The sequence below is a fragment of the Phragmites australis genome, chromosome 6 (genome assembly GCF_958298935.1).
Source record: "Phragmites australis chromosome 6, lpPhrAust1.1, whole genome shotgun sequence".
Classification (NCBI taxonomy): Eukaryota; Viridiplantae; Streptophyta; class Magnoliopsida; order Poales; family Poaceae; genus Phragmites; species Phragmites australis.
This window is the reverse complement of record NC_084926.1, coordinates 14,115,261-14,134,699: the sequence shown is the minus strand read 5'-3', so window position 1 is coordinate 14,134,699 and position 19,439 is coordinate 14,115,261. Positions and strand designations below refer to the sequence as shown.

General features: G+C 40.0%; 2 protein-coding genes across 2 annotated transcripts; both read right to left on the bottom strand.

Annotated features, from left to right (window-relative positions):
• Nucleotides 1–3,622: 3,622 nt before the first annotated feature.
• LOC133922983 (lisH domain-containing protein C1711.05-like) lies at nucleotides 3,623–4,825 on the bottom strand. The gene is made up of 2 exons (XM_062368475.1): nucleotides 3,938–4,825; nucleotides 3,623–3,865 (listed from the first exon to the last, which is right to left on the bottom strand). Exons 1-2 carry the CDS (start codon nucleotides 4,823–4,825, stop codon nucleotides 3,623–3,625), a joined length of 1,131 nt encoding a protein of 376 aa, XP_062224459.1.
• Nucleotides 4,826–6,145: 1,320 nt separating this feature from the next.
• Nucleotides 6,146–7,074, bottom strand: LOC133922982 (CMP-sialic acid transporter 5-like). The gene is made up of 5 exons (XM_062368474.1): nucleotides 7,026–7,074; nucleotides 6,771–6,946; nucleotides 6,612–6,688; nucleotides 6,296–6,344; nucleotides 6,146–6,196 (listed from the first exon to the last, which is right to left on the bottom strand). The coding sequence occupies exons 1-5, from the start codon at nucleotides 7,072–7,074 to the stop codon at nucleotides 6,146–6,148; spliced, it is 402 nt and encodes a 133-aa protein (XP_062224458.1).
• Nucleotides 7,075–19,439: the final 12,365 nt, after the last annotated feature.

Here is a 19,439-nt window from a genome sequence, read left to right as displayed (position 1 = left end):
ATCCATATGAACACTGTTGGTCCTTCCTGAGTTCGTTCGACAGGCAGAAAGTGGTATGTTCTTGTCATTGTTGATGACTTCTCTCACTACTATTGGGTCTTCTTTCTTGTTGATGACTTCTCTCACTTCCTCTTGTACCTAACGACGACAAGACCCGAGATCCACTTCGTCGTATGCTTGTGTGCTCGTTTCCAGGCTTCACTGAGGACGTTTCACCGCCAAGCGGCGAAACGTATTCTGAGGTATCTCAAGCACACTCTCAAGTATGGTCTTTGGTTTTCTGCATCCTCTTCGCTTTCTCTTCGTGGTTTTTCGGATGCCAATTTTACTGGTTGTAGAATTGACAGGAAAAGTACCTCTAGTACTTGTCATTTCTTGGGCACTTCTCTTGTGTATTGGTCTTCTCACAAGTAGTCTAACGTTGCGTAGTCTACTGCTGAAGCTAAATATATAGCAGCTGCAAGCTATTGCTCACATATTTTGTGGATGATTGCTACTTTGAGGAATTTTGGGTTAGATTTCAGAGTGTGTCGATTTTGTATGACAACACCAATATCATAAGCTTAGCTAATAACCCAGTTCAACACTCTAGAACCAAACACATAGATGTGATATTCTACTTCCTAAGAGATCACAATGTGAATGGAGATATTGAGTTGAGCTACATAAATATCCAACACCAGCTAGCCGACATCTTTACCTAGCCTCTAGATACAATAAGGTTTGCCTTACCGAGGAAAAAGCTTGGTGTGTGTCATTCCTATAGCATTATAGGAGGGAAGTTGCCTTTTTACATACTCTATCTTACTTTTATTATATTTACATTGTATAATATTTTGTAAGATAATCATGTTAGCAAGCTTTACTTATATGTTCTTTACACTTTCTTGTATTAGTTGTGAATTTATGTTAAGTATAGTGGATGTATAACAATTTATGCAAGTTTAGGCTCTTATTGAAATATGGTATAAAATCTATTGAGCAAGTTTATCTTTTCTAAGAATGAACTTCAAATGTGAATATAATCTCTTGTCACCATTGAGTATTTGCTTTAGCTTGATCGATGCTTAAATTAGGGCTAGTTCTGTGAAAAGCTTGTGCTAGGCCGCTTTTTTCAGTTCAACGGATTGAGGGTCTTTAATCTTTGTCTATGTAAATGTTTAGCCCATGATTAACTCTTGGGAGAGTATATTCTCTTTTGTGTCGCAAAGCATAACTTGTTTTGGTTTTATGAAAAATTACATATCTTGAATCTTGTGTTGAGTTAATAAAATAAATGATCAAGTTTTGAGCTAAAATTGAATTCAATAAGGTGGTTTAAAGCTTCATGTGGTTTGCCAAAGAAGTGAACCCATGGTTGCTTAAAACTCACTTGAGGATAGTTAAATGATCAAATGAGAAATTTAACTTGTGCTTTTTAATCTGCTAAGAATGTTCTTTTCATGTTGTCAAACTAAGGTTTGGATTGATATGTAGGTATTTACATAGTCCATCGGATTGAACTTGATTGGCTAGTTTGAACTTGATATAGCACTAGTTTATCTAATCTTTGTATTGATCATGAAACTATGGATGCTTTTGTAGTGACATCTTTTGGATAATTGAATAACATGGTCAAAACTTCTTCACTCCCACTGCTTGTGACATGAACTCATTTCGAGACTTTGTGCGCTTTTAAGTTATATTGTTTACTCATCATAGTGCTTTGACATCTCTAGTCCTTACAAGTATTTTGTGATCTATATGTGAAGTTTTATAGGCTTGTATTTCATTTGCACATCTTTGGTATTGTCTTGTATCCTTGATGTATGCATTGTCAAAATAGGAGAAAATATGCCCAAAGATATTATACACAAATATTCAACAAAGAGGGAGAAAATTGCATTTATCTAGAAATAAAATAAAAGGAGAAAATAGAAAATATGCAATCATCAAGGAGAAGCATGTGTTTTTGGTCTCTGAGTTGTCTTGCTCTTTTGAGGTTTTTGACTCGTTTAGGGTTTTTACAATTTTTATTATGTGAAGTGATATATTTTGCTTTTTCTCGACTTTTTGTCACTTGGATGAGCTTATCTTGTTTTAATATCTTCAAACTAAATTTTTTGTACTTTGAGGGTTGTCAATACACTCATCAAGGGGTAGATTGAGAAACTAAGTTAAAATATATCTTAGTTTACTTGTGATGAGTGATTAATATTGATATTTATTTGATTTGATGATCTTCAGTTTTGCATGAGCTTTGATGTAATTTGAATTGATTTGGGATTTTATTTGAGTATATTGATTATGGACTAACTGGAATTGGAGTTGGAGCTATGTATTTGCTTGTCTCATGGTGTGTAGGTGATGGATGCAACATGGTGGTCGACGATAGCATGATCGGGACTAAGCGGAATGCTTGGTGTCGAACGATCAAAGAGGCCGAGCAAAGTCATGGGTGATCCTCATTGAACATGTGAAGGTCAAGCAAAATATAGAAGATGGATGAAGACGGCGTGTTGACAAAGTCAAACGAAGGGGATGCTAGTGCAAGTGACAAGACGACCCGAAGGATTGGGAGCGGGAGAAACTTGCTGACGGTCAGGATCGTAAGACAGAGTATATGCGTCGATATCGAAAGCGCTTGCTTAAGGTGTAAACAAATAGGGAGTCACGCTTTGAGAAACGTGCTAGAGTTCCGTGGTTTAGCCTCAAAACCGTGGGAGGATTGGAGGAGTATGTGGCAACATCACGAAGCTTACGTCGAGGAAAAGCTAAATCGTGAAGGTACCGCTGCCGTCCAATGAATCGAGAAGAAAATAGACTAAAATACCATCGGTGGTAGGTATGAGTGTACTATAAGAGATGAATATTTTAGAAAAAAGTTAGTAAACTAAGATATCAAGTTTTCTAGGTTTATAAATAGAGGGGTAAGGCTATAGGAGCAGATAAATCAGTCATTTTGAGCCATTTGTGCTATCTATATGAGAGCTTTGTGCTAGAGTTTTAGAGTGGAGGAAAAGAAGTGCTTAGTATATGTATTAGCTGAGAGCTTTGTGAGAAAAAATCTTTATAATCTATCTAAAATTGGTTTGACCTCTGCTGTAATGAAATTTTTTTTTTTTCATGTTATTGTGTTCACCTTCTTCTTAATTTTTCTCTATTAGTTTCCTTGCAAGTTTGCACGTTTTTTTTCGGATTTGATTTTTGTTTTGATTTTTGGTTTGAAATTTTTTCATCTTGTGAGGTCATTCTTCTTGTTGCTAAAGGTATAAAATTCGTATACATACATTTATATGATGAGGTCTTGAATTTTCTTACCTCTAGTTCATCATTTTTTATTTTTTTGCAAGTTGTGATCTTTCGAGTACTAAACATATAGATTGATCTTAAGTAGAATATATGTTTCATATATCATCTGTAGAGTCGTGTTACTTCGATTTTTTCTTATTAAAATTTCTCTATTTCTTTTTCATTTGAGTTTTAAAATGTGTTGGTGATTCAAATAAGAGAAATTCATTGATTTCATAAAATTTTTATTAAGATATGTATTTATCTCGCTTTAATGGTCAATCTGGTTGCAACACAACTACAAGGATGCAGGCATCAGTGCATGTCACCTACAACTATCCTACTGCCGGCGCTATGAGTCGGCCTTGAGGAAGAACCCCAGCTGCTGCAGAACGCTGGGACGGCCACGCGCGGCGCGAAGGCCGCCTCCGATGTGCTCGAACTCCGCGATGCCGAGCTGCTCCAAGTCCCAGGGGCGGATGCTCACGTCGGGCAACGCCGCCCTCTCCACCTCGAGCACCTCCTGGCGGACCTTCTCCCTGGCGCGCTCCCTGGCGCGCGCCCTCTGATCTTGCCGCCGCCTCTCTAGAGCCTCCTGCGCCTTGGCGATCAGATTGGTGACGGGACGCGCCGGCAGCGCGATGCACTGGTACTGGGGCTTCTATACGCTCTGCTCCGACGTCGCCGGCTTCGGTGGCTGAGCAGAGATGTCGTTCTCCACGAGATGAACCGCCGGTGGAGCTGGACCGCTGGCACTCTCGTCGGAGTCGCTCTCGCTGTCCGAGCTGCTCTCGTCGGAGTCGCTGTCAGAGGTGCTCGCGTCGCAGTCTGAATCACTCGCAGATGAGCTCCCGGAGTCGCTGCTCGAACTTGGGCTGCTGCCTGTTTCGCCGGCTTCCTTCAGGGGAACGAGAGGGGAAGCGATCTTGATGGGAGAGACGCCACCGCAGATGTCGACGTACTCTTCCTCTTCCTCTTCCTCCTGGACGACCTCGCTCTTGCTCTTCTCGGCGAACTCGTCCAGTTGCTTCTTCAGCTCGAACAGGACAGAACCTTCCATGGAGTTGAGGTCAATCTGGAACTCTCCATCGGGATCGTCATCGCCACCGCACTGCTTCTTCAAGATATCGACGATAAGGTCCGGCAGCAACGACGAGAGCGCCGTCAGGCTACCGGCAACCTGCTCCCGCTCGTCCGACGACATCCGCAGTGTCTCTATCTGCTCCACGAGAGGAGACACCTTCCTCCTCTTCGCTGACGGCGTCTTGTCGGCAGCCTCCACCGGCGCCTCGGGTCGTGGTTCGGTGACCAAGAACCGCCCGTTCTTGCTGCAAGACAAGAGCTCCGCCTTCTTCAGGAGGTCGCGGAGCGCGACGAGCTCCGACGACATCCGCTTCCGGAGGGGCTTCAGCTTAGGGTCGACGGACATCTCGCCGCCGACGGTTATGACCTCCATCTCGACGATGACGCCGTTTCGGAGCACCTTGTTGTACTTTGGCCTGGGCGCGGAGGACTCCTCGGACCCGGGGCGGCGGGCTGAAGACTTGAGCCCCATCTCGCCACAAGCCGCGGGTGCGACGACCATAATAATACACTAATAAATATACTAACATTTATCAACCATAATCTCATAATAATAAATAGTAATTAGCAATATAACATGCTAATTATCACTGTCATTAGACAAATAGATGGTATCATCCAGCTAAAAAACTACTTAGTCTATAAAACATTTGTAATAAATATTGCTCAAAGCCGAATGACCCTATCCCTCCGTCCTTTTACAAACGACAAAACGTCTAAAAAAAATGATCCACCCTCGTCGCTCGACCAAGCTGTTCAAGCGCGCGCACATACATATGTATATATATATATATGTATGTGTGCGTGCAGCAATGCAGGGGCTGTTGATTAAGAACATCAATCCCCCAGGCTACGCCTTGCACTTGGTCACTCAATTACCGTCCTGCACCAGATGCATGGCATCAATTTATTCAGAAAAATGTGTATCCTTAGTCATCACTGAACACGGCTAGAGAATCAGGGAACAATTTATAACATTCATCAGCATCGAAAAGTTTCTTACAAAAAGAATATCTCATTGGCACTGTTCAGTATACAGTTCCAGGAAAATTTTGGTTACAGGTATCGTATTAGGGAATCACTATGAAATTATGTGCCTATCAAAACATCTATGTTGGCGTGCCATTCCCACAAGCCACGGCTCACCACCCGCCTCATCCCAAAAAATGAAAGAAGAAAAGGGAAAACACGATGATACTTCTTTCTTTGCCTTTACAGTGTACAATAGTTTATTCAACTCGCAATGCTACATGAAATGTGCTGCTCACATGGCAAAAAAGAATGTCTTCTATCCTACCTGCAGAACCATACGAACCAGAGTTATAGAGCTTGACAAGTGAGGTATACTTAATCGCTTAACTGTCATTTCCGGAAACTTAGTTTGCATTAGTAAATTATATATAGAACATATTACATATGTGGATCTGAAGTCATTATCTAACTTCTTAGGAAATCAAAATCTAATCCTGCAGCCCTCAGCTTACACAGCATAACCTACTGTTGCAGCTAACCAGATCATGTTGGTCTTGAAGCCTATTTCCAAAACAATGAGAGCCTCAGTCTGTATCAACATTTGATGCCTCTACCATTTAATTAACGAAAAATCTGTTTGTATAACTTTCTCAAAATGATATAGATAATGAACTATCACTGACAAATAGCGACTAAAAACATTAGTTAAATGTACTCTTTTCTGGTTTCTATTTTCTTAATCATCCTCCATCAAACTAATTTGGCAAGCTGCATGCATATAATTATATACCATGTCAACTGATATACCTCATAAACAAGTTCATGTTGGCAACAGTGGTTGCCTCTCATCAGTTCCAATCCGATGGCTCGCCTGAAATGACAGGGAACTTGGATGTAAGTATTCCAGAATGAAAATGGTACATCTATTTTCCTTCCGGAAATTTAGAAAAAACAAAAACAAGTGACTTACGTCATCAGTGGCACCAGCAGTCATATTTACAAAAGAAGATTCAGATGACCTGTGAAAAAAATAAGCACTTTATGAGGCCATTTGTTAAAAAAGAGCTTTGCTGCTTCTATAACATTGTGGACAGCCATCCTAGAAGCACATGTCATTATGTCAAAGCTAAAAGCCTGGAAGGGGATCAAGGACTCAGTGCAAAAACAACACTTCTTCAACAGCACTATATTTCACTGATACAACTGGAAGAAGGTGAACACTAAGTGAAACCTCAACCAAACATTGCAGCTATAGCCCAACCATTTGAAACAAGTGAAGAACTTACCGATGCTTTTGTGTATCTTCCGACTCTAATAATTCAGTTGGTTTGTCATCTTTGACTTTAGCCACTGGAGAGAAGAACTGAGGACAAATGGCAGTAAGATATATGGAAGAGGAAGAAGGTTGGCTCAATGAAATTATGTATAAGAAAAGGTAAGCTCACCTGGTGCATTGAAATAAACACCACTGATATGCCCAGGAGAAAATTAATGGTCAACTTATGTCCCAGAAATGCAGCAGAAGCAAGGCCAGTAAAAATTGTTGCAACAGTTGACGAATACTTCTTCAAAATTGTGTCTGTACCAGTATTTTCACCAATGTAGTTGGCAAACCATTTATCTATGGACAAGGCCAAACGGCTAAGGTCACCATCAGGAGTAGAAAAACTAATTTACCTATACCCGTGAGAAAAACGTACCTTTTGAATGCTCGTCTCCACTACAACATTGTGCTTCGTACGTGCTCATAGCCCCTCACTGTCGCAGCAGTACACATATATCTCTGTGTGCAGTGGCAGAGCTGGAAGGAAATGTCAAGGGGGGCAAAGACAATGCCTATTTTTCTCTCATCGAAAAGGACTTCGATTTGGAGAAAGATAGCTAGCGTATCGGTACTTGCTAACTGCTGCTTGCTACTTGCTAACTTATGTTCATGTGTAGACAGCATGGTCAATCCCAGGAGGAAGCCCATTTGAAATAGGGAGGACCACTAAGGGTCTGTTTGTTTCAGCTAGAGATTCTGAAAAGCAGCTTATAAAAGCTGGATTGTGAAAAGCTGGATTGTGAAAAGCTTTTAGACTGTAGATTCTAAAAAAATTTAATGGACAGTTTAGTAAAATGGACTTTCACAATCTATCAAAAGCTGAGGAAAACCAGCTTCTCAGATTCTCACAATCCAACCAGCAGATTTTAAAAAGCTATAACCAAAAGCTGCCTGTTTGTTTCAGCTTCGGATTATAAAAGCTGAAAGCCAGAATCCGAAGCTGAAACAAACAGGGCCTAATAGTGTATGAGACAAATTGACAAATTGGCTATTGCATTCTAGGTACTAATTAAAAAAAAGCTAAGGAGGCCACGTCCCAGTCAGGCCTCCACTATGATTTGCCACTGTCCATGTGTGACCTCAAAACCCTAACTATACCTATCCACTAAAATAATAAAAAAAATGAAATAATGCATTGCCTAATCCAGGATGAAAGACTAAAGTTCCAAGTTGAAAATGTTCTTATAATCCAGTAGCACGCTCAATGAGTGGCAATTTTCATTTCGAAGTTGGAGATTTCTAGATGAAAGTGCCCTAAAATACCAGTTGAAATATAGATTTTGGAATTAAAAGTTGAAAAATCCTATTGAAAGTTTTTCCGTTCCAGATGGAAGTTTCCAAAGCCAAGTTGAAAGCCTTTGAAATTCCTACTGGAATGCAAAAGTTTTAATTGAAAGTTGTAAAGCCGAAAGTGGCATGGGAGGTACCCTTTGTTTGACATTGATATACCCGATAATCTTCTTGGCTTAACTATTGCTTCGTCTTTCCAGAAATACCCTCATCAATATCGATCATAAGTTAACAGTATTAACAGCTCTCTTCAACCAATCAAAATTTCTTGCCACATTCTGGGAAGAGTTTTATACTTTAACTATTAAATACGAATATAAGATCGCAAAACTAAAACATTAGCAACCAATGAGAAACATACATAGTGTATATTAAACTGGCGCATGTTTGGCAGGATGAAGTAACACCATCAAAATGTATAATTGCAACATCACCAAAATTATATATCTACGTGGTCTAAAATACGGAATATTATCTTCATATTTGCAACAAGTTTTAACCATAATAGAGACAAATAACCACTGCAACGAAAAGCTTAGTGCAACAAGTGCCAGAACCAAAATGAAAATACAATAAACGGAAAGTAATGTTGCAACATGCTAAAATATTTAGTGCAACATAAAGGTAATACTAGTGCAACATACTGAAATATAGTATTCAGAAATCTCAAGAAACAAATATAGGATAATGCAACATAGAAAAACATAAGTGACAACATTGAGAAATTATAATTGCAACCTATCAAAAAAGAAAGTGAAACATCTGCAAAAGTCATATCTGCAGGAGGGTGCTCGAATTGCAACAGAAGAAAAGGAGAGGACAAAAGAAAGAGGAGACCGTCATCATGAACATTCTTTGTCGTTGCAACAATCAAAACACCAATTACAACATGTCAAAAAAAAAACATTTGCAACATGCCTACCCAGGGCGTAAACGTTGTGCACGATGACTATAAAATCGAGCTTTTTGGAGATTACAATAGAGGATCACATCAGGGCCAATGGAGCCCCTTCAGAATGAGCATCTCGGGAAGCCATCCTATGAGGAATGAGCTAGTCACCACCTAATTTAAAGCTATGCCACCCACAAAGGCGTCGTCCTGTTAGTATCAGGCTCCTCGTAGTGCAAATCAAAGCCTTACCCTAGGATCGACCTCCTCACTACTTGAATCGATGCCCTACCATCGGGATCGAGCTCCTTGCCATCCAAATCGATGTCTTACCGCTAGGATTCGAGCTCTTCTGAACCAGATCAAGCTTCTCTTCGTATGGATCAAGCTCTTTGGCATACACCTAAATGGATGCTCTACTAACTAGATCGAGCTCCTTGCAGCCAAAATGGAGGCCCTATTGTTAGGATCCATGTTCATCCTCATGGGATCCTACTCCACGTAGGAGAGAGAGAGAGAGAGAGAGAGAGAGAGAGAGAGAGAGAGAGAGAGAGAGAGAGAGAGAGAGAGAGAGAGAGAGGAGACTGAGTGGTGAGTCTGGGTCAGTCGAGGGATATGACTGCGAGGGAGGAGCATCATTACGTGGATGAGAGCCGTCCACGTAGTGTCTGTTTTTTTCTTCTTCATTGAGTTGAGTTCAGACATGAGATGTAAATTGATTTTTGTTCAATGAGAGTTCGGGTCCATCATTTGGATAAAGGATAGCCAACGTTGTTGGTTACATGATCAGCCGTGATGATAACGTCCGAACAAATCGTCAACGCTCGGACGTATGAAGGGAATCATTCTCAAAATATTTTTTGTTGTCACGCGTCTGCACTTCATGGGTGGGCGTCGGGCGAATCACATGCTCCACTTGTGGATTTCTAAATAATATTAATTTCAAAAAAAATTGCAAAAATAATTTTGGTTTAAGGGAAATTGTAGAAATAGCATACTGTCGCTAGGCGAGTCGGCGACTAGTGACAAGTCGCCATACCGTCTAGCGACAAGACCAAGTCACCAAATTATACGGCAACAAAGGATATTGTCACCATGCGTGTGTGGTGAGAGGACCTCACCATATGGATTGATGACAAGACCTTTATCATTTTTATTTGGGGTTGAATGATTTTGTTTTGAAATTTTTTACCATTAAAAAAATATAATTGTACTTAATTTTTCAGACTGTTAACAAAAAAATTATTAAGTTATCACTAAGAAAAAAAAGAAACTGTACATGGACTTAAATTTTCGTAAATGTGAGCGTTTTGAAATACAAACTTTTCAGGCTTAGTCTTTTCAGACATCTTTCAGTGATTTCTTTACTATATTTTATACAATTGTTATATGACATCTTTTGGTGTTCTTGAAGTATTTAAAAGTTCGTCGCCATTCATTTTATTTTTTTAATATTTGAAAAATTACACTACCATTTCAGAAAATTACAAAAAATAGGTTACCTTGATTTGCCCAAATTAATTTAATTTGCGGCAGAAGAGGTGTATGTGCGTCGTAATTTTTTTTGTTGTCAAATCTTCTAGTGCCATTAAATGTTTGTACGATATTTTGGATACCGGGAATTGAAGGAAATGGAAAGTTGAACAAAGTGATTTTAATGGGAACTGCGACATACACGGGCAGTGGCATGTAAGATAGACGATAATTCTAACCTAAACAAGTACCGCGTCTGAACCTAACATGTCTTAGGGAATATAAACAACATGATTACAACATCTGATCTACTGAGTGAAACGTGGGTACTTTTCCTTCCTCTCCACTTATGGTCCTGCGTCACGCGCCCGACGTGCCTTCTCGTGCTTCCTCTCCCTCTCCACCTCACGGGCCTCCACCATCATACGGTTACGCTTCTCCCTCATCTTCTGTTGCTCCTCTTGAATACGCTTGTGCATAGCATCCATCCTCTCGTCGGCTTCCATTTTATAGAAGCGTCTCCAAGCGGCGCAATGCTCAGTGTGAAGGAGGAACACATCCGCTTGAAATTGCTTAGTATCCAACCACTGTAAGAAGTCACATAGTGATGGTGGAGACCAAAATATTCAATGGTAATTCTTAGTTGTATTTAGAGTATTTTGGCCTAAAATGATTACCTGACGGCAGGAGCCAACATTGGTGCTTCCATGGGGTGGATCATACTCGTAGTTACGACATATGAAGAACCTCCTTCTGTAGGTGTAGGAGAGCTCAGAGGACTTCATCACCCTACAAATATCTCCACACCAACACATAGTCACTTCGACCCCATCATGCAGAGTATCCGGCATGTATTTCTTGGGGAAAGGACCAGACTCCATTTTCGTCCGAGATGTGGAGGTTGAGGCTAGTTGATTAGGTGTACATGTTGCTGGGAGGTCATCTATTTATACAACATATTCATGCTGGTGCATGGACTAAGTCCACGGAAATTGGCTCTGGAAAGGAGTTGATTCTGCTGTAAGGTGTGGTTATATCAACTAAAAATACTGCTTCTGAAAAGCTTACTTATGAAAAAAATACTTCTGAAAAGCTTACATATGAAAAACCTACTTCTGAAAATCCTACATCTAAAAAGGCCACATCTGAAAGCCTACGTCTGAAAAGACTATTTTTGAAAAGCCTATATCTGAAAAAAAAATGTTGCTCTAAAAAGTCTAATGATGAGAAGGCTATATCTAAAAAGGTTATGTATGAAAAAAGAATACATATTTTTATCACAGTTGGGTGTGTTCGGGTAACACAAATTTAATGGTAATATTATGTTGGTTATGGAATGCTTGTACATGCTGTTGTAATTTAGGTCATGTGTGTTTATTATGTTGGTTATGAAATGCTCGGGGTATGACTCTATAGTCAAAATAGCAGTACTAACAAAAACATAGTAGTAGATAAAACTAGAAATAAACATTAGGGTGTAAATAACCTAACAATAGTACAGAGTATAAGTACAACCATAGCACGGAATACAAGCATGTCCTCTAGTCCATTTGTTGGACCCTCCTCTCGCTCGATGGCATATCTGTTGTGATGAATACGTCAAAGTGGTTCAACGGATGTCTAGGGCATGTCGCATCCTCTAGGTTAGTCGCCTCCTCCTAAGTAGGCTAGACGGCGGGGCATCAGCCCACCGAGACAAGCCCTAAGTGATTAAAGGCTTCGCAAACCAAGTGTTCAGACTCTCGCCAAAAGTCTAGTGATGCCCCCAGTCATCTGTCAAACAAGAAATAGATGATACGTACGCAACCGAGTCCTCCCACTGAGCATTTGTCATTGTGAGCGCTAATTGTAAGAGGCGTAAGCATGAAAACAAAACCAATTTTATAGAAATGATAAAACATACCATGTACACCTCTCATCCACCCTAATGTGGAGACGAAAGTGAGACCAAGTTGCGGCACCTGGGATGATGACCCCCTGGCATGTAGGAGGTGCTCGACACATTACATGGTACAGGGGACCTCATCCAAGATGTTCCAGCCACGTCGTCACGTCCTCCGCGACATGAAACACGATGTAACATATCATGACAACATCGTGCAAATCGACATAGACTGTTGCTCAGCTCTACCCGGTCCACTCTCGGTGGACGCACATCAAATCTGTTTGTGAAGGCAACAAGGTCGGCCCGCACCTCCTTGCATATGTCCGTCGGAGACACATTTAAATTAAAGTTATGAAATCTATTTTGCAATTCACGCCTTAAAATGGGCATACAACGGACGATGATACTCAGATGTGCAATATTTTGACATAGCCGTTTATTTTTGCAAATATTAAAAATAAAAATATAAATGCCTGCACCTCCATCCACACAATCCGTTGCGGCCCATTGGTGAATCCGTCCAGTCCGTTTTGCCTGTCGCTGGGCCGATGGCAAGCATAGCCCAGGAGTTGCGGTTAGGTTAGCCCAAGACGGCACAGAAACCCTAAGCAGGAACCCTCGTGGCCGTGCGCGTATATATGGACTCGCGACCGGCCGCCTGGAAGCGCCGCCTCGCCTGCTGCCTCCCTCCGTCCGTTCCCCGCGTGCTGCAGCTTACATGTGTTTAGCCTCTGCCTCCGTCTCTCGGTTCTGTGGGTTTTATCATTTTGGACACGTTTGCTATGTATGGTTTTGTGTCCTAAGGTTTGGCAATAGTTTCGTTTTATGATCTGCTTATTTCCTTATTCTGGTTTCTTTGTTGATTTCCGAATTTGTGTGTGAATTGCAAGATCAGCTTCTTGTTTGGACCTCGAAACTACAGATCCGGTCCAGCCAATCGGCAATCGTCCTGCCATCTTGCAAGATTTAAACCCAAGCCAGCTTAAACTCACCTGGATCTGACACCCTCGGTGATTTTCTGGGCCCTTTCCGCTGGCACATGCCTTCTCTCCTGTTGAATTCATCCTTCTTTATCCTTGAAAGAGTAGCTGCTCAGTCGATGTTATGGTGGGAACGAAGCAAACGCACTCTGTCCCAAAACCTCACCGTGTTTTGTGGCAATTTCTTCGTTTGCGAGAGGGATGATTCCAAATATCCCGTCCGCGAGTGAGGGCTCCTGTGATCTTGTGGAGGTATTTTGGGAACATTCGTTGCGAGAACCATCGCTCTGTTCTTGTTTATTCTTCTATATTTAGGGGCGGGGGGTGGTCAGCTTTGTACGGCAAATTTAGGAATTTAGATAATATATGTGACCGTATTTGCGAAATTAGATAACATGTTTACGTATTTGTAAATTTAGCACTCGTATTTGGTAACTCAAAATCCAAAATTTGTATTTCGGTAACTAAAATTTCGAAAATAACCCGGACCTACTGTATTCGACAACTGAGATACCGAATACGGCATTGTGGGCCGTATTCAGCATCTCGGTTGCCGAATACACTCGGTCACTATCCCATCCTCCTTTTTGTCGCGTCACATCATTCATTTTCGCGTCATATCAATTATTTTCATTTCATGTTATTTTTTTATCCCGTGATGCGTGCCAAAACATGCGTGCATCAATAATTCACCGGCCAAACGTATCACGGGATGAAAAAAAGAATGACGTGACGTAAAAATGATTGATGTGACGTGAAAATGATTGATGTGACGTGGTAAAAAAGAGGATGGGATGGTGGCAGGGTGTATTCGGTAACTGAGATATCGAATACGGCACTGTGGGCCGTATTCGGCACCTCAGTTGCCGAATACAGTGGGCCCAGATTGTTTTCGAAATTTTAGTTACCGAAATCCAAATTTCGAATTTTGAGTTACCGAATACAAGTGCTAGATTTACAAATACGTCAACATGTTGTTTAATTTCGCAAATACGGTCGCGTATATTGTCTAAATTCCAAAATTTACCGCTTTGTACCTAAGTGACCGATCCCCAACAGTTCGTGTTATGGAGAAAATCAAGAAGATTATATTTCCTGTCTAGTTGACGTTTCAAATAATTGAATCAACCGAAGCAACTCTAAGCGATATAAAGGTATTTTGAAAGACCAAGCGGATTAAACTTTTGAAGGATTAATCTGCTACCACTGCGAAGTGACATTGGCAGCTACTGTCTCGTGGTCTCGAACTGATAACTTGCTACGGCAATTATGTTCGCCCCAGAACATGTCGAAAATGTTTCAAGTAATCGATCGAGCTTTAATAAAATTTGTCCAAACGCTTATGAGTACCACTAAATTTGTCCACCATACGACCCAAAACGAAGTGAATTGTGAGATGTGATTCCCGTTTCCCAATGCAAATGTCCCAAAATATTTCAAGTAATCGATCGAGCTTCCATAAAATTTATCCAAACGCCCATAAGTTTTACTTTCCGTACCATCACCGTATTGAACATATCATATTCCTATCTTGCACTGGTTGAGCTCTCAATATTTGCCGGTATCGGAGGGGTCGATGAAATATGATTAACAAATGCATCCTGATGAGAAACAACCAAATGCAGAAAGAAACAACTTAAATACCACAACCAAGCACACGTTATCTTTAAAGGTATAGTATAACAAGTTCATATATATTAGCAAAATGAGGTACATTCGTAAGTTGCTTTAGTGAGTTTGACACACTTTCCTAACCTACGTTCTATTCACTTTTACACTACTTCATTAAACCAAATTTCGATGTCACGTTGTGAGAAACCATGCAAATAATATACTAATTAATTATTAAATCGATTATTTATATCATCACGACTTCAATGATTAAGTAAAATATCATCCTAGTAGTCCTCACATGTGTTTTGTATTAAGATCAGAACACATACTTTACCAACATTTAACATCACAACACATCTTAATAAAAAGCAAATAATTAAGCTTATATTAAAGTTCTTAAGTATTTGCAAATTCTCACAATTTACAGCAAAGACTTAGGAGGATACTAAAATAACCCTTAGACAAAGAGAAATTATGCAACTGAAGCTAAAGGTATAAATAACAAAAGGAGGATGGAGCTATATGTCTTTAGACTTCATCACAAAAGCACGATCTTTTAGTATTTGCCTACTCATGCCCGCCACCTAAATCGGCAGGTGTGAAGTAGCTAAAGACCAACTGTTCCACGCCAGTAGCACTTGAAAGAGCAGTGTGAGTACAAAAATACTCGCAAGACTTAATCCACAATGGGTACTTATAGATAATCCAACTCCAAAGATTATGTATTTTAATGTTAGAAAAAAATGATCACATGGTTAAGTAGATTTATATGCAAAAGCAGTTTGATATAAACATGTGAGCAACTATACTATACTAAAAATATCATTCTACCATGTAACCAACGTCATGAACATGTAAGTAATTGGAACCATATTAGCATAACTGAACATAACCACCTCAACCACACCAACCTACAATCGTGACTCTACGACCTATACGGATGGACAAAAGCATGCTCATGATCGAGAGCGTGATAATTCAAATTGATTTTACATCATGCATGGGCATACTCCTTTACCTACATACCCTGGGTCCATCCTCTTGGCCCTTGAGGTAACATTTCTCATACCCAGAACTACCCACTCGCATATGCTCATATGACACTTGAGTTACCGCGAGCGTGTCTCAGATACCTCTGTCTCCCCGCCACCGTACTTCTCCTCATTCTTTTTCATATGCGTCATAGGGTCGTAAGGTAAGCGTTAGCACGACGTATGATACTTGGCTTACCTTACCATTAGATCAGCATGTGTTGAGTACGAGAAGTGCTAGAGCCAACGACGCCAATGGACGGTGTTTAACTGATACATACAGTCTATGTCATCTAGGTTCCTTTCCCATCCTACCCATAGCATCGCCCACATCTCACCTCATCCTCACACTCAAACATCCTGACATCATATTCATATCCTTTGTGAACAAGTAAGTAAGCCCTGAGCTCGTGAACAAAGATTGAATCACCGCCTCGACTTCTACCGAAAGATCTATGCATTTCTAAGCATTTTGAGTGACTCTTAAGTTAGACACCAATAATACTATCAAGACTATACGGATACAAGTTACCAACAATACAAGGGAAAGATAATGCATCAACATAGGTTCTACCCATATTAACCCGACACTCGACTCATTACCATACAAACATACATAAAGTATAGTTTATCGCAATAGACACATATTGATCCAAAGTACTGGGAAGAGTATGTTTAGATGCTTACCTTGCTGCTCTGGTGTTCGCCTATTGCTACCCATACAACACTCACAGAATTCTGGTAGATTTGCATCGCCTATTATGAGCATGAATAAGGTGCAACAATGTATGCTACAATATGCATAACAACATGTTAAGATTGCAAGATGTGCGAAAGAATAACAAACTTTACGATATAAACAACACTGAAAAAACTAACAGGAGGCTGGAGATTCTGAGTTGAACTTGGAACATCCGGGTTTTGGAACCTCTGGGGTGCACTTCGAGCAGGGGTTATCGGTTAGCCATTTTTGGATTAACTCGGAAGTTTCGAGCTAAGTCTAGAACCTTTGGGTTAGGCCAGAATATCTAGGTGAGGCTCCGAGCAAGGATGCTCGGTTAAAAGCAACACGAAATACCCGGACCCTTCGGGTTTAACCTGGAATATCCGGGTCAGGTAGACTTGAACTTCTCGATGACTTTCCTCGGTCGATTTGATTCGCATGTTAAATCTATCCTATATAGACATGGTGTACTCCGAACACGGGTTCTCGGTTAGCCATTTGGATTAACTTGGAAGTTCCGGGCTAAGTCCGGAACCTCCAGGTTAGGCCAGAATGTTCAGGTGAGGCTCCAAGCGAGGGTACCTGGTTAAAAGCAACGCGAAATACCCGGACTCTCCAGGTTTAACTTGGAATATCTGGGTTGGGTAGACTTGAACTTCTCGATGACTTTTCTCGGTCGATTTGATTCGCATGTTAAATCTATCATACATAGACATGCATACACACTATATAAGGGTTTCTAGACCCAAAATGCATCCTAAACCCTAACAATTTCTGAGTACAAAACAACAGGGTTTTCTCTAGGCTACCCAGAACCTCCGAGTTTAACCCAGACTATCCAAGTTGCTGCAGAGAGGTCTTTTCATGAGAAAAAATTGCCGATTTCATTTTTTACCTTCCTTGATCCAAGGAGAAAAGGTTTTGAACTAGTTCATAGGGTCTAAACCTCACTCATTAACTAGCAACTCAATTTTATAGCTCAAAACTTATCCAACATCCTCAAATTCATTCCAAGGCTCAAGAACATGAGGCGCTTCACAACTTTGCAACCGAAGCTCCAAACTCGGATTTCAACCAACCAAACCATGTATTCTTGCAATGTGAGACTAGGAGACTCACCCAAGATGTTTTGCCGAGGTTGGTGATCGTCGGTGAAAGGTGGAAAAGCTCGAGAAGAGGAAGAACATGGAGCTTCAACCAAGAACACCAGAATTCATTAAAATCGGCTCGAATCCTTTGAAAAAACAAAAATAAATTGGATGGATGAGGAGTTTAGGAGCTAAGGAACATATAAGTACCACCTGCACATCTCAATTTGGCTTCTAGAAGGTGGATTCAAGAGAGAGAGAGAGAGAGAGAGAGAGAGAGAGAGAGAGAGAGAGAGAGAGAGAGAGAGAGAGAGAGAGAGAGAGATGGGAGCTGCTCCCTTGCCTTGGCCGGTTGGAGAGAGTGTGAGGGAGTGAGGGAGAGAGAGGGAGCAGGTGCGGCTGCTGCCCAAGGGAGAGATGGAGTGGTTGGCCACTCATATGGGCCTCACATGCTAGAAAAAAGAAGCTCATTTTAACTGTGAATTCTATTTTTTTTTCTCGAATTACTTTCTCTCAATTGATTGACTCTAAATGAAATCTCTAGTGTTCCAGAACAAAAAATTACACAAAATTAAATGTAATGTTTATGAAACATGATTATGATTAATTATGTGATTACGGTTTCGGGACGTGGCAATCTGGTACATGTCATTTCTTGGGTAATTCTCTTATTGCATGGTCATCTAGGAAACAGTTTTCTGTTGCAGAATCTACTACTAAACCTGAATATATAGCTACTGCTAGTTATTATTCACAAACTCTTTAGATAATTGTTACACTTAAAGATTATAGGGTTAATTTAGACAGTGTTCCACTTTTTTTGTGTTATCACTAGTGCTATAAGTATTGCTAAAAATCACGTGTAACATTCTTGGACTAAACATATTGACATCAAATTTCATTTTCTTAGAGTCAATATGAAAAAAAGGAACATTGAGCTTCTCCGTGAAGATACTGAATTCCAATTGACAGATATTTTCATAAACCTTTGGATTCTTCTCGTTTTACTTTTCTTTAGGGAGAGCTTGGTGTTATTCATTCCATGAGATTGTTTTGAGGAATTTTTATGTCTTGGAGCTTGTTGGAGTTTAAAAATGAGAAAACAACGAAATATAATGACCATAATATCTGATACATATGTGACTTTTAAAGTCAATGCTTATGCTACAACAAGCTCCAAGACATAAAAACTCTTCCTCAAAACATGATAGTTTTTGCATCTTCATATCTACATATGTAGGATGTATTTTTTGTCATGTCTTTCTAAATCGAATGACAACTTGAATTAAATATTGTCATGGTTAAACTCTCTTGATTGCTTTAATCTTTGATGAAAATGCTATATGTGAAAGACTCAGAGAAATGTAAAAGTGTTGAATAATAGTTGATAGGAAAAAGATCAAGTAAGTATGTACGGTCACACTTTTTCTTTACAAAACTGCTTATCATTGTATTTTGATATGAATTTGAAAGAAATCTTGTATGACCGTAACCATTATCTTAAGCTTTTGATTGTCTTTTTGACATAGTTTGGCATGGTTGGATAGAATAAGGCCGATGGTGCATATAATTTCTTGAAAAATAATATGAGATTCTTGAGAGCACAATTAATATCTTGTCACATATGATTTTAATCAAAACAATGATATACTTTTTGTATCCATCTTTTTGATAGCATATAAATTGAGAATTTGAGTAGTTGAGATTGCGAGATATGTCTTGCAAATAAATTATTAATTGTACTTGATAAGTTGTGCTCACACTATATTTTTACATATGTAGACGAGTTGATGCATATATTCTTGATAGTGTAGCT